Source organism: Calliphora vicina, chromosome 4, assembly GCF_958450345.1.
Source record: "Calliphora vicina chromosome 4, idCalVici1.1, whole genome shotgun sequence".
NCBI lineage: Eukaryota > Metazoa > Arthropoda > Insecta > Diptera > Calliphoridae > Calliphora > Calliphora vicina.
Genome location: NC_088783.1, coordinates 114,309,702 through 114,325,028, shown reverse-complemented (window position 1 = coordinate 114,325,028; position 15,327 = coordinate 114,309,702). Strand labels below are relative to the sequence as shown.

Below are 15,327 nucleotides of genomic sequence, written 5' to 3'. Positions count from 1 at the left end.
TTCCATATTTTATACTCAATGCTTTATGATTTATTTTTTGTTGACATATTTATTTTAATTAAAATTTATGTTCTATAGAAACCTTAAGAAATTGATTGACAATCAGCAATTTAAATGTCATACATTCATTCATTTGTTAATTAAAAAACAACTAAAAAAAATCAAAGTAAAAATTTGTTACAGAGTTATTTAAAATTGTGCATAAAAATAACAGCTACTTCCACTTTATCAAAAGGAAAACAGATAAAATACTACTTTTTTAAAAAAATTCTGAAATGTCTTAATTTCATTATTTTTGTTCTATTTCCTGTATAAAAATAGCAAAAATAAGAGTTATTCGTATTTTTAAAAATAGTACTTAAAATACTACTTTTTTAATTCTTTAAAAAGATCGTAATTTAATTGTTTTTTCCAAACATTTTTGTTATTTCATACAATTTATGGACAATTTTGAAGTTTTATACATTTTTAAAAATAGTAGTAAAATACTACTTTTTTAAAAATTTCTGAAATGTCTTAATTTCATTATTTTTGTTCTATTTCCTGTATAAAAATAGCGAAAATACATTCTTTTTAAATTTTTAAAAATAGTACTTAAAATACTACTTTTTTAATTCTTTAAAAAAATCGTAATTTAATTGTTTTTTCCAATTTTTCATGTTATTTCTAAAAATTGCCTTTAGTATATTAACAATTTATGGTTAATTTTGAAGTATTATACATTTTTAAAAATAGTAGTAAAATACTACTTTTTTAAAAATTTTTGAAATGTCTTAATTTCATTATTTCTGTTCTATTTCCTGTATAAACATAGCAAAAATACGTTATTTATAAATTTTTAAAAATAGTACTAAAATACTACTTTTTTTAATTCATTAAAAAATCGTAATTTAATTATTTTTTTTCAAATTTTTCATGTTACTTCTTACCATTACCTTTAGTATGTTAATAATTTATGGTTAATTTTGAAGTATTATGCATGTTCAAAATAGTAGTAAAATACTACTTTTTTAAAAAATTTCTGAAATGTCTTAATTTCATTATTTTTGTTCTATTTCCTCTATGAAAATATCAAAAATACGTTATTTTTTAATTTTTAAAAATAATACTTAAAATACTACTTTTTTTAAATCTTTAAAAAATCGTAATTTAATTGTTTTTTTCAAATTTTTCATGTTATTTCTTACCATTACCTTTAGTATGTTAATAATTGATGGTTAATTTTGAAGTATTATACCTGTTTAAAAATAGTAGTAAAATACTACTTTTTTTAAATTTTTGAAATGTCTTAATTTTATTATTTTTGTTCTATTTCCTGTATAAAAATAGCAAAAATACGTTATTTTTAAATTTTTAAAAATAGTACTTAAAATACTACTTTTTTAATTCATTAAAAAATCGTAATTTAATTGTTTTTTTCCAATTTTTTATGTTATTTCTAAAAATTACCTTAAGTATATTAACAATTTATGGTTAATTTTGAAGTATTATACATTTTTAAAAATAGTAGCAAAATACTACTTTTTTAAAAAATTTCTGAAATGTCTTAATTTCATTATTTTTGTTCTATTTCCTCTATGAAAATATCAAAAATACGTTATTTTTAAATTTTTAAAAATAGTACTTAAAATACTACTTTTTTAATTCATTAAAAAATCGTAATTTAATAGTTTTTTTTCCAATTTGTCATGCTATTTCTTACCATTACCTTTAGTATATTAAATATTTATAGATAATTTTGAAGTATTATACATTTTTAAAAATAGTAGTAAAATACTACTTTTTTAAAAAATTTCTGAAATGTCTTAATTTCATTATTTTTGTTCTATTTCCTGTATAAAAATAGCAAAAATGTGTTAATTTTAATTTTTGAAAAATAGTACTTAAAATACTACTTTTTTAATTCTTTAAAAAAATCGTAATTTAATTGTTTTTTTTTTTCAATTTTCCATGTTATTTCTTACCATTACCTTTAGTATGTTAATAATTTATGGTTAATTTTGAAGTATTATACATTTTTAAAAATAGTAGTAAAATACTACTTTTTTAAAAAAATTCTGAAATGTCTTAATTCTATTATTTTTCTGCTATTTCCGGTATAAAAATAGCAAAAATACGTTATTTTAAAATTTTTAAAAATAGTACTTAAAATACTACTTTTTTAAATCTTTAAAAAAATCGTAATTTAATTGTTTTTTTCCAATTTTTCATGTTATTGCTTACCATTACCTTTAGTATGTTAATAATTTATGGTTAATATTGAAATTTATACATGTTTAAAAATAGTAGTAAAATACTACTTTTTAAAAAATTTCTGAAATGTCTTAATTTCATTATTTTTGTTTTATTTCCTATATAAAAATAGCAAAAATATGTTATTTTTAAATTTTTAAAAATAGTAGTTAAAATACTACTTTTTTAAAATAGTTTTAAATAGTAATTTCTTAACTTTTGTTCACTTTCCTTGTTTTTAGATACATTTTTTTTATTTTCCAAGATTTTTTGCTTAATTTTGATTATTTTTTAGAGTGTATAAATATTTTGCATTTGGTTTAGGTTTAGCATACACTCATTCTTATAATCTTGTTATTTAAACAACAAATAAAACAATAACAACTGCATACAACAGAAAGAAATTAAAGGGGATCGGATATCAATCAATACCCAACATGTATGGCGAACATTGACTTTAGTATTGGATTAGACTCCAACCTGCTAGTAGTATTTAAACAATTGCGGTTAAAGATACAAAAAAAAATTGTTTAATTAAAGACAAAACGTGCAAACTTATTTGTGTATCAAATTTATTTAAGAAATTATGTCAGTGATTATAGTTTTCGGTTTAGTGTTTTTGTCAGCCTATTTTCTAACGAAATGGTATAAAATATTTTTGACCGGCATACAAATGCCGGGACCCTTGGCTGTGCCCATGATGGGCAATGTACAAATGATAACAAAATTAACACCAGAAAGTGAGTTATTTTCCATTTAATTGATAAATACAAGCAAAGAAAGATTAAATTAAACAAATAATTAAATTTGTTTATACTCAATCTAGAACTTCTCTTTCACATACAAAACTTTCGCGAAACTTGCGGTCAATCTTTTCGTTTATGGCTGGGTCCCCAACTTTGGGTATTTTTACATACACCCGAAGAAAATCGGGATGCATTGCAGGACTCTACTTTAAGGAAAGCCAATACTTTTTTGCTTTTAGATAAACTAATAGGAAATGGTTTATTAATCAGTCATGGTAAGGATTTGATAAACAATTAGCTTGAAAGAAATTTCTTAAAAATCTTGATTTTTTAAGGAAAATATTGGGAAACGCACCGCAAAGCTTTAGGACCCGCCTTTCATCCCAATATTTTGAATAGTTTCTCAGAAACTATTTGCCAACATGCTGGGATTTTGGTGGAAATATTAAGAAATTTGAAATCAAATCCGGTGGAAATAACAGACTATTTATTTCCCTGTATAATGGATGCCATAATTGATACCTCGATGGGTAAAAATTTACAAATACAAAAGGATCAAAATAATCAATATACTCATGCATTTCATAGGTAAGTTGAATTTCTATACATTTTTGAAAAAATTAGTAATAAAACTCGAAATTTCGATTTAAATTCCATTGAAATTTCAATCAAATAACGTAATTTTGGTCTCACTTCTATTTAAATAACAGAAAATTAAAATATTTTGTTTCCTTTTCAATTAAAACGCTTAGATTTCTGTTTGAATTTTATTCATTATGGCATCACTATTTTTATATTGTTGAATTAACAGGGTTGCATTAAAGGGAAGTTTTATTTACACAGTTGTCTAAAAAGGTCACGAAATGTCAAAATTAATGAAATGTTTATATTAATTTAAAATTATTGGACAATTTGTAATAAATAACGGCAAACAATGAAACAAACTTTTTGTTTAGCTATTTAATCAATAAAAATTGTATTTATCTTGAATTCTTATCCTTTTTTTATTGACATTTTCCAGAACCAGTGAATTGCTGTTCGACCGAATGACCAATCCTTTACTATTTACCGATTTTATTTACAACAAAACCTCAGCCTCCAAAGAATTAGATAAATATCTCAATATAATACACAAATTAATGGAATCAGTCATAGAAGAGCGTCAGGAATATTTAAAACAATTAAAAGAATGTACAGAGGCGTCCTTTGAAAGCAGCAACAATAAAAGAAAAAAACCACAATGTCTTTTAGACACTTTGCTAACTGTGGAAATCGAACAACAGCCTTTATCGTTGAAAGAAATCAGAGATGAAGTCAATACTTTTGTGTTTGCGGTAAATATTGTACAAAATATTGGTTTTTATATAAAAATGTTTCTTCTCTGGCTTAATTTTAGGGTGTTGACACCACCACGGCTGCCATGTCTTATGTTTTATATGCCTTGGGCAAACATCTTGGGGAGCAACAGAAATTAGTCCAAGAATTACAGCAACATAATTTGGAATATTCAGAATACCTAACAGCTGCACAACTCAACAAATTGGAATATCTGGATATGTTTATGAAAGAGTGTTTAAGATTCTATACCATTGTACCCCTGACGGGCAGACAAACCACCCAGCCCACCAAAATTGGCCAACGTACTTATGCGGCCGGCATTACTCTATGGATTAATATGTATGGTTTGGCTCATGATAGTACTCTCTTCGAGGATCCCATGAGTTTTAAACCTTTGCGTTTTTCAAAGGAAAATTATGAGCAAGTCACCAAATTTAGTTATATACCGTTTTCGGCTGGTCCTCATATATGCATTGGACGTAAATATGCTTTTCTGATTATGAAAATTTTAACTGTGAAAATTTTACAAAAATTTGTGGTCACACTCAAGGATCCCCGGGAGGAGTTGGTGTTAATGTCACAAATGGTATTGAAGGCTAAAAATGGCATAAATTTGGTGTTTAAAGAGAGGGTATGAACAAATTAAAGCAGAAATAAACAAAAGCGATATAAAAATTAACACGAAATTGTTGTATTTTAATGAATAATTTATTTTTCAAATATCCATGGGGGGCTTGGTATTAAAGGCTATGAATGTCAAACATTTGACAAGTTAGCTGCAGAAATTTAAAATTATCAAAGGAATATGTCAGTTTAATAATATTTTGTTTGTCGTTTCATATGATTTTCAGTCCTAGACATTAAATAAATTAGCAAAACTAGCTAAATGTTAGTTTTATTCAAATAAAACGAAATAAAATTTGTTGGAAAATCTATAAATTCTAGTTTTTAGTGGCGCAGATCCAATTCCGTGGGATTGTTATATTAATATTTAGTAATTTTGAGTACTGGAAGTAAATTTTGTTAATAAAAAACCGTCATCTACGAAGAAACCCCACCAAATTACTTTAAAATTGTAATAGTTTATTTATTTATAATGAAAAAACCAATAAAATTCCTTTAGTTCCCGTAAAAACGTTAACATTCCACTTGTAAACACTCAAAATAACGGTTTTCATACCCTTCCATGCAACCCTGCTAGTTAATACCAAAAAATCCAACACAGCAACTCTTAATTCTTATCAAAACAACAACAACAACACGAAAACAACAAAAACATAGCAAATGTCAACAAATAAAACACTTGACAGCTGACTAACAACAAGACAAAAAAAAAAGAAAAGAAAAATTTTACGACGTGTAAAGAAATTAACAAAAAACCAAAGAATTTGTTTAAAAAACTTAACAAATTATAATAATTCACTTAAGTTAGATAAAATAAAAGGAAAACCAACATGCAAACGGATGATTTATTGCAATTTAAAGATTTTTCAAATACACCCAACACCAGCAGTCCTCCGGCACAAATAAATGTCAATTCACCCACACATTCCAATAGCTCCTCGGCCACTGGTAACCGGCAACGTGGTGATCCTTTGCAGGATTTAATCTATGACATGAGTAATTCGGCTAATATTTTAAGTGGCACAGGTGGTGGTGGTTCTGCTAATGGCGGTGGTGGTCCCGGCAATGCAGCCGAAGGTCTACCAGAACCTGCCACAGCAGGCACAAATAAAGTGTCTTTTTTGACCTTGGAATACTACCAGCAATTTTTCAATGTTGACACTTTAATAGTTTTGGAACGTATTGCTAATTCTATGATACCCAAAAGAGCTCCGGGCAATTATTTAAAATCGATTATTGGCCAAAATCCAGATTTGTATGGCCCCTTTTGGATTACTACTACATTGGTATGTTTTAATAAGGAATTTTGGAGGAACAAGAATTGATTTTAATTGTGTTAATTTTTTAGATTTTCAGTATTGCTATAAGTGGCAATGTAGCTAGTTATTTGCAGCAGGCTGATGACCATTACAAGTGGCGTTACAATTTCCATTTGGTTTCTGTGGCGGCCAGCTGTATATTTGTGTATGTGAATTTGTTGCCAGCCGCCTTGTGGGGCTTGTTTAAGTATAGTTTGAAACCGATACAGGAGGGTTTGGAAACGGAAAATGTAAGTATGAAATTATGTACATGTTTTCATTAGAAAATTTCAGTTAAAAAAGTTAAAACTTCGGAAAAAATTCAAAATGCGAGAAAAAAATTTCTAAATATCGAAAACTTTTTCAAAAAAAATTTCAAATATTGCAAAATTTCATAAAAATTCGAAATTAAGTTCAAATTGTCCAAAAAATAGTAAAAACTTAAACAGAATCGCAGAAATCTTAATAACATTAATGAAAATTTTGATTTTAAGAGAAAAATCCAAATATTTTCGAATATAATTTCGAATTTTTTAAAATCATCAAAAATGTTTTAATTTGAACAAAAAAAAGAAATTACGATTAAAAAAAAATCGAAATTAAATCGGAAAGGAACATTTATAGAAATAACGATTTCAAGCAAAACTCCAAATATTTTCCAGGAATTAGAAAAATTCGAAATTAAGTTCGAATTTTCAAAGTTCTAAAATTTTTATAAAAATCATAGAAACTTTAATAAAACTTTAAGTAATTATGATTTAAATCAAAATCCAAACATTTTCTAGGAATTAGAAAAATTCGAAATTAATTTCGAACTTTCGAAGTTTACCAAAAATGTTAAAACTTGAAAAAAAATCACTGAAAATTTCATATATTTAAAGAAATAATGATTTTTACACAAATTAATAAGGTTTCTAGGAATTACTAGAATTCGAAATTAAGTTCGAATTTTTGGAGTTGCATAAAAACGTTAAGAATTTATAGGAATCTTAATAAAATTAAAAAAAAATATGATTTTGAGACAAAATCCATAGATTATCATTAAATAAAAAGATTCGAAATGAAATTCGAATTTTCGAAAATCACAAAAACCGCTTTAATTTGAGCAAAACTTATAGATACCTTAATAAAACGAAAAGAAATTACGATTTAAATCGAAATATGTTTTAGGAATTTAGTTCGAATTTTCGAAATTTGTAAAAACCGTTAAAAATTTATAGAAATCTTAATAAAATTAATGAAAGTTATGATTTTAAGACAAAATCCAAACATTTTCATTCGAATTTTCGAAATTCACAAAAAAAAACTTAAAAATTGAAGACAATTTAAATAAAAGTAAATGAAATTATGGTTTTAATCCTAAATACAAACATTTTCACGTAAATGTTATTAAATTAAGTTCGAATTTTCGAAAATTACAAAAAAAAATTCTAAGTTCAAAAAAAAAAAATGATTTCAAGCTAATGAATAAAAAAATTAATTTATTTTCTAGTTATTTGTATGTTTTTAACAAAATCTATTTTCTTTTTAACTTTTTTAGGGCGACTACACTCCTTCCCTGTTGACCTTAATGTGTGTTTATGGTTATTCTTTGGCTATTTACATTCCTGTGTCCATTCTATGGGTCATACAAGTGAGTTTTAATCCTCTTAATATTTTCGTTAACTAAAATTAACTAATCTGTATCTCTATTTTCTAGCTTTCCATATTACAATGGCTTTTGGTCATCACTGCCGCCTTATTATCCGGCTCCGTCTTAATTGCTGTTTTAACTCCAGCCTTAAGAAATTCTAAAATTTCTTTATTCCTTATTATAGCCATCTTAGGAGCTCACTTCCTATTGGCGGCCGGCTTTATGTTGTGTTTCTTCCACGTACCCAGTGGTGGCAGTGTAGCAGCCATTGCTACAACAGCAGCACCCATTGTTAATGTGGTGAAGCATTCGGTGGTGACAACGGCCAGAGCTTTGGTGGGCAATATAAATGATACAAAAGTTTAATAAGTCTATATAGAGCGCGCATATACTATTGATTTTTTTATGTAAGTTTGATTTTTAAAATTAAGAAAGTATTAAAATTAATAAAAGGAAATTTAATTAATTGCGAAAATAATGATGAAAACCATGAAGCAAATGAGGGTAAATGATTGTCAGTCTATGAAGGTTAAACGGTTTAGGATAAAGTGGTTAAGAGTAAAGCAGTTTAAGGTACAACAGTTTCAGATAACACAGTTCAAGGTCGATAAAAATGTAAACAAAAGAAAATAAAGGTAATTTTTGAGGTTATAAAAAGATTTTTAAAAAATAAAATAGGAAAAAGGACAATTTACTTTATGGAATAGCAGAAAATGAAGCCTACATTCAAAATGTAATGGTTTTTAGTACAGAAATTTCGTTTCTCTTTAGTTTAGAAGCATTTATGTTATTCTTTCTTTCAAAATCATGTTGTACCTTAAAATCTTTGTCCTTTGTCCTTTTATACACCATTTTATATTGTTATCTAGTTTATTTTATCCATTTGTTTGTAACTCTGATGACATAACCATGTCAACATAAAATTTATTTCAACATCAAATTAATTTACATTTTTTTTTTTTGTTGTTTTTCAAAATGTTTGTAATAAAAGTCAGTTTTGTAATAAACTTATTTTACCTTTTTTAAATGATTCTTTTGTTTCTCTCCAAAAAAAAACCGGTCTTGACCAGACCCTTTTCTCTATAATAGTTCAACACGCGGTCATATTGCAGTTTCCCTTTACAACTGCAGGCAAAGTAGAAAGAAAAACCCTTATCAATTTGTAAAAACTCATGTAAGTCAGCATACAAGTTATTGGATTGCATTTGCATGCTGTAGAAACAAGTCCTTTGTTTGGAAGTTCTAGTTTGGCTGCTTTCTAAATGATGTCTGTTTTCCATTGTTATTTGCAGCCTCCTAACTCTAGTCTTGTGTTCGTTTTTTTTTTTGGTCAATCCTTTTGTTTTACTCTGGGTATCTAAACCCTTTCTTGTTTTATTTTTTAATATTCTCTTGCCAAAGGGAGTTTGGCCTCTATGTACAATAGAGTTGTTTCTGTTTTTTTTATTTTTGAAATTTAGCTAAAACTGCATTTAATTTCTTGTGTTTCAAGAGAAAAAGGGTTGCTGCAATTACTCGTACAGTGGCGGTATGGTGTTGAAAACAAACCCCCAAAAATGGTAAAACATTAAGAACAAAAAAAAGTTAAATGAAGTTGATAGACAACATTAGAATCAAACAAAAAACTTTAATTTAAAGTTAAAATCCATATGAGAAATATTCAAAGAAAGCTGAAACCAAATTTGAAAAGGGTAAATCATAATCTTTATCATTTAAGATGTAATTTCTCAAATTAGAAAAATTAAATTTTACATTCTTTATCCAAAACATTGTTGGTGAAAATCCTGTTTTCCAACTCTTTATAAGCTAAATAATAATTTTACCAAGAAAATAAGTTTTTTACTACATTTTTTAAAAAAGTACTTTTCTACCAATATATTTTCAAAATGCACTTATTCATGAGAAAATGTAAAATTCTTTATTATAAAGTTGTTGAACATATTTTTTATAATATTTTGTGTAAAAATTCAATTTTAATAAATTTTTTTAAAAAAGTACTTTTTTACTACTAATTTTTAGGAAGCAAATTTTAATAAAAAAATTCAGATTTTTAACTATTTTTGAGAAAATAATAGTTTTACCAATTTTTTATGTTTTTTTTACATTTTAGGAAAAACAACTTTTCTACTACTATTTTTCAAAAATGTACTTTTCTACTACTATTTTTCAAAAATGTACTAATTCATGAAAATATATTAAAATCCTTATCAGAATTTTGTGTGGCTTGTTTTCTATGAAATTTTTTATGGAGAAATGTAAATTTAATGCTTTTTTTTAAGAAAAGTACTTTTCTACTACTAATTTTTCAAAAGTAAATTTTAAGGAAATATTTAGATTTTTACTCTTTTGGAGCAAATAATAGTTTGACCAAGGAAATTATTACATTTTTAGCAAAAAGTACTTTTCTACTACTATTTTTCAAAAATGTACTAATTCATGAGAAAATGTAAAATTCTTTATTAGAATGTTGTCTGACATATTTTCTTTAATTTTAATTTTTTTTTATGAGAAAATATAATTTTAATGGTTTTAATAAAAAAGTACTTTTCTACTACTATTTTTTAAAACTGTAAATTTCATCCAAAATGTTGTTTTCATTTAAAAATATTAAAATTAACAATTTTAAAGAATTTTGAAAAAAGTACTTTTCTACTACTATTTTCAAAAACCATTTTTTTATGAAAATAAATTAAAAATCTCTTGAACCCTTAAATGCCAATGTCTTTGCTTTAATGACAAGATTCCCTAGAAATCTATAGAAGTTTAAAATATCTGTTTCTTAGGAAACCCAGCTATGTAGTAAAATCGGTCACCTTTTAACCTCTAGCGATAATTGCTTCAGTACCTAGAATTTACTAAAGATTTTGAACAAAATAAAACTGATAATAGAGAAGACAATAATTATTTAAATGATTCATTTATAAATTAAATTTCAAAGCAATAACAAGTCTGCCGCATCAAAATGCAATTTGAAATTTATGTTGTAGCTATATGTTTATTACTGTTTTTTCAACTAATAAAAACGGAGGATCACAGTAGCGAGGAAACTACCAATGATTTGGTTAATAAAGTGGATTCTATTAAAAGCCAGCTAAATAATATTAAGGCCCAGGTAACGGACAAATATGAAAATCAAAAATTACTCTGGCAATTGGAGGCATTTCAAAACTGGTACGGCAACGAGGAGAGAGCCAAATGCTCAACAGATCTTTCTTATATTTTTGATGGTTGGACTCCAGTACAAAGACGTTTAGATGGTTCAGAGAATTTCTATCGCAATTGGTCCGACTATCAACAGGGTTTTGGTGATAAACATAAGGAATTCTTTATGGGTTTGGAGAACTTACATCAACTAACCAAAAACAAGGGGCCCCAGGAACTCCTGATCATATTGGGTGATCATAATAAACAAATAGCTTATGCTAAATATGATAATTTTGTTGTGGGCTCGTCGGAGGAATTGTATGAGCTTAAAGAATTGGGTACGTATTCAGGCACCGCAGGAGATGCTTTAAGCGAGCAGGTGGGAAAGAAATTCACCACTTTGGATCGGGATAATGACAATTCTAAGTTGCATAATTGTGCCAAATTGTGGCACGGGGCCTGGTGGTTTGGTTATTGTCATCAGAGGTGGGTTCTTTGATATTTTAATTTGTATTTATTTTCATAATTTATTGTTTCCTTAGTCATCTTAATGGTCCTTATCTGGAGCAACCAGTTTCTGAGAAGGGTGAAAAAGGCATAGTTTGGGATCTTTGGCATGGCATGAACTATTCTTTGAAATTTGTTTTAATGATGGTGCGTTCGAAAGCCTAAAATATTTATTGGAAGCTGTGAAATGAAACTAAAAAAATATAATAAATAAAGGTTTATAATTTGGAAACTAAAAAGTACTTTTTCTTTTTAATATTAAGAAAATAAGCTAGATACAAAAATTCCTCTTTTGGAAGTGAAAAAAAACTTTTTAAAAATAGTAGTAGAAAAAGTACTTTTTCTAAAAATGCAGTAAAACTAATATTCTCTTAAAAAATAAATAAAAATCACAATGTTTCCTTAAATATTGCTTTCGAAAAAAAATAGTAGTAGAAAAGTACTTATAAATAAGTTTATTAAAATAGCCTTTTCGCATTACAAAACTTATAAATATTTACCAAAAATATGTCCAACAATATTCTAATAAAGAATTTTATATTTTTTTCATGAAAAAATACATTTTTAAAAATAGTAGTAGAAAAAGTACTTTTTCAGAAATGCAGTAATAATATTATTTTCTTGGCTAAAACAATTTTTTTCACAAAAATAGTTAAAAATCAAACATTTTCCTCAAAAATTAATTTCGAAAAAATAGTAGTAGAAAAGTACTTTTCTAAAAATTCAATTCAAATATTAGTTTGACATAAAAATTAATTTTTAAATATCAAAAAAACAAATCAGATAAAATTCTAATTAAGAATTTTAAAATTTTATATGAAAAAAATAAATTTTTAAAAATAGTAGTAGAAAAAGTACTTTTTTCAAAAATGTAGAAAAACCATAATTTTCCTTGAAAAACTATTGTTTGCTTATAAAGCATTAGAAAACAAGATTTTTAACTAAAAATTGCTTTAGAAAAAATAGTACTAGAAAAGTACTTTTTTAAAAAATCCTTCAAATATATATATTTTTCATTAAAAAATTTTAAATATCAAAGAAAACAAGTCAAACAAAATCCTGATAAAGATCTTTACTTTTTTTTATGGAAAAATACACTTAAAAATATAGTAGTAGAAAAAGTACTTTTTTCAAAACGCTTAAAAAACTAATTTTATTGCTTAAAATATTATTTTCTCATAAAGTTAAGGAGATAAAAATGTTATTTTCTTTCATAAGAAGATAGAAAATTAATGTTTTTTCTTTGTTGAAATTAGTAGTAGAAAAGTACTTTATTTAAACAATTGCTATAAAAACGTATTTTTTAATAAAAACTTAAGAAACTTTTGTTGATAAAAATTCCACATTTTGTGGATGAACATAAGATTTGTCAAAAATAGTAGTAGAAAAGTATTTTTTTCATGAACCTGCTCAATTTGTAAATTATTTATAAAAAAAAAACATTCTTATCAACAATTCACAGTTTTTTTCATGAGAACTACCTTATTTAAAAATAGTAGTAGAAAAGTACTTTTCCGAAAATGTACTAAAAACAATATTTTTTATATTTATTTAATTCACCATTAAAAAACTATATTGTTTCTTAAAAATATATTTTTTTAAAATTAGTAGTAGAAAAGTACTTTTTTCAAAAAACTGAAAGAATTGAATTTTCTCATTTAAAAATTGTAATTAATGTAGAAAACAAGCCACATAACTTTGTGATAAGAAATTTACAAGTTTTTCTTGCGAATTTACATTTTTTAAAAATAGTAGTAGAAAAAGTACTTTTTGAAAAATCTAATTTTTGCAATATATTATTTCTTTTTTCATAAAGATTGAGAAAAAGGAATGTTTTTCTAAAAATAGCTTTGTTGAAATTAGTAGTAGAAAAGTACTTTTTTCAAAAAGTCCATTAAAAATTAATGGACTTAAAGTATGCTTTATATTTTCCATTTCTTTTAAAGAATGTGTAAACAACTACTAGGCTTTTTATTTATTTTGTTCAAATTCTCTATAGTACACAACTTTTTAAACAAGGACACGTGTCCTTTAATACAATTTAATATTAACTAAAATTTAAACGAATATTTTTGTTAAAGTGTCTTTTATTCACGTTCAAAAACTAGTCCTTAAATAATACACACAAACACAAAAAGGAAATAAAAATAACAATGCAAAAGCCAAACCAATAAAAAATGGATTGTGTATGTAAATGCAAATGGTTTGACACACTCGCACATTTGCACTCACAAAACGCCTGGCACACATGCTGACATGGAAATCCTTTAACAACCTTTTATTTTTTGTCTAGCTTTATTTTAGTTTAATTAGAAATTTTTTCAAAAATAGAAATGATTGCCAAGCACGCAACTTTATTTATGTAACACATACAAAGAAAATTTATATGTATTTTTGTAATGTTTTCCCAACAAAGCATTAATTTTCTCTATAAACTGTTAAGCTTTAAAGCAACCGGGGGTTGTTAAGCGCCTGCGTAACTTGTGTTGTATTTTCCTTTGCCATGACCCACTGTTGGGTTGGGTTAATAATTATTTCAAATGTTGCCAAGCACGTGCATTCAAAATCTCTACTTGATTATGTTGTTGTTTCCTTTAAGCTTCAGTGGTAATCAGCTGATTGCAACATGGGTGTTTGTTGCTGCAACCCTTAACCCAAAGCATTAGCTGGCTTTTTTTGGTCTCAGCCTCTGTGGGTTAGCAGATTGTTCATATGGAAATAAATTTTATTTTTTTTATAATACGCTTTTTGTTACTTCAGGTGTGTTGAGAATTTTTATTTCAAATAAATTCTCACAGCCCTTTTTGTAAATGTTACAAAATGTTTATAGAGGGGTTGTTTATTGTTATCAAAGTTAAAGATCTTTTTTGGAATGCAACATAAAAATTTATAAATCTTAAATTACATGTGATAGAAATATTGTAAGATTATATTATATCTATTATATTATAATAGAAATTAATAAAATTATTAAAATAGTCGAGTCTATAGTCGAGTCTTTAGTCGAGTCTATAGTCGAGTCTATAGTCGAGTCTATAGTCGAGTCTTTAGTTGAGTCTTTAGTCGAGTCTATAGTCGAGTCTTTAGTCTAGTATATAGTCTAGTTTTTAGTCGAGTCTATAGTCGAATCTTTAGTCGAGTCTTTAGTCGAGTCTTTAGAAGAGTCTATAGTCGAGTCTATAGTCGAGTCTTTAGTCGAATCTTTAGTCGAGTCTATAGTCGAGTCTTTAGTCGAGTCTATAGTCGAGTCTTTAGTCGAGTCTTTAGTCGAGTCTATAGTCGAGTCTATAGTCGAGTCTTTAGTCGAGTCTATAGTCGAGTCTTTAGTCGAGTCTATAGTCGAGTCTTTAGTCGAGTCTATAGTCGAGTCTTTAGTCGAGTCTATAGTCGAGTCTTTAGTCGAGTCTATAATCGAGTCTTTAGTCGAGTCTTTAGTCGAGTCTATAGTCGAGTCTTTAGTCGAGTCTTTAGTCGAGTCTTTAGTCGAGTCTTTAGTCGAGTCTTTAGTCGAGTCTATAGTTGAGTCTTTAGTCGAGTCTTTAGTCGAGTCTATAGTCGAGTCTTTAGTCGAGTCTATAGTCGAGTCTATAGTCGAGTTTTTAGTCGAGTCTATAGTCGAGTTTTTAGTCGAGTCTATAGTCGAGTCTTTAGTCGAGTCTTTAGTCGAGTCTATAGTCAAGTCTATAGTCGGGTCTTTAGTCGAGTCTATAGTCGAGTATGTAGTCGAGTCTTTAGTCGAGTCTATAGTCAAGTCTTTAGTCGAGTCTTTAGTCGAGTCTATAGTCAAGTCTATAGTCGGGTCTTT

The 15,327-nt window shown here is 26.5% G+C and overlaps 3 protein-coding genes across 3 annotated transcripts; all 3 read left to right on the top strand.

Annotated features, from left to right (window-relative positions):
- The first annotated feature begins 2,803 nt into the window (after nt 1-2,803).
- Nucleotides 2,804-5,002, top strand: LOC135959299 (probable cytochrome P450 311a1). The gene is made up of 5 exons (XM_065510445.1): nt 2,804-2,972; nt 3,059-3,253; nt 3,314-3,566; nt 4,000-4,312; nt 4,375-5,002. Exons 1-5 carry the CDS (start codon nt 2,819-2,821, stop codon nt 4,951-4,953), a joined length of 1,494 nt encoding a protein of 497 aa, XP_065366517.1. The 5' UTR covers nt 2,804-2,818; the 3' UTR covers nt 4,954-5,002.
- A 638-nt stretch (nt 5,003-5,640) lies between these two features.
- LOC135959300 (protein YIPF1) lies at nt 5,641-8,358 on the top strand. The gene is made up of 4 exons (XM_065510446.1): nt 5,641-6,226; nt 6,289-6,489; nt 7,779-7,871; nt 7,938-8,358. Exons 1-4 carry the CDS (start codon nt 5,771-5,773, stop codon nt 8,235-8,237), a joined length of 1,050 nt encoding a protein of 349 aa, XP_065366518.1. The 5' UTR covers nt 5,641-5,770; the 3' UTR covers nt 8,238-8,358.
- Nucleotides 8,359-10,818: 2,460 nt separating this feature from the next.
- Nucleotides 10,819-11,911, top strand: LOC135959301 (fibrinogen-like protein 1). Its single transcript, XM_065510447.1, has 2 exons — nt 10,819-11,501; nt 11,558-11,911. The coding sequence occupies exons 1-2, from the start codon at nt 10,834-10,836 to the stop codon at nt 11,685-11,687; spliced, it is 798 nt and encodes a 265-aa protein (XP_065366519.1). The 5' UTR covers nt 10,819-10,833; the 3' UTR covers nt 11,688-11,911.
- Nucleotides 11,912-15,327: the final 3,416 nt, after the last annotated feature.

Coding starts and splice junctions, on each gene's coding strand:
- LOC135959300 (XM_065510446.1), top strand. CDS start 5,771: ATGCAAACGGATGATTTATTGCAATTTAAAGATTTTTCAAATACACCC. Junction 6,227..6,288: donor TTTGGATTACTACTACATTG/GTATGTTTTAAT, acceptor TTAATTTTTTAG/ATTTTCAGTATTGCTATAAG. Junction 7,872..7,937: donor CCATTCTATGGGTCATACAA/GTGAGTTTTAAT, acceptor TCTATTTTCTAG/CTTTCCATATTACAATGGCT.
- LOC135959301 (XM_065510447.1), top strand. CDS start 10,834: ATGCAATTTGAAATTTATGTTGTAGCTATATGTTTATTACTGTTTTTT. Junction 11,502..11,557: donor TTTGGTTATTGTCATCAGAG/GTGGGTTCTTTG, acceptor TTGTTTCCTTAG/TCATCTTAATGGTCCTTATC.
- LOC135959299 (XM_065510445.1), top strand. CDS start 2,819: ATGTCAGTGATTATAGTTTTCGGTTTAGTGTTTTTGTCAGCCTATTTT. Junction 3,254..3,313: donor TGGTTTATTAATCAGTCATG/GTAAGGATTTGA, acceptor TGATTTTTTAAG/GAAAATATTGGGAAACGCAC. Junction 3,567..3,999: donor TATACTCATGCATTTCATAG/GTAAGTTGAATT, acceptor GACATTTTCCAG/AACCAGTGAATTGCTGTTCG.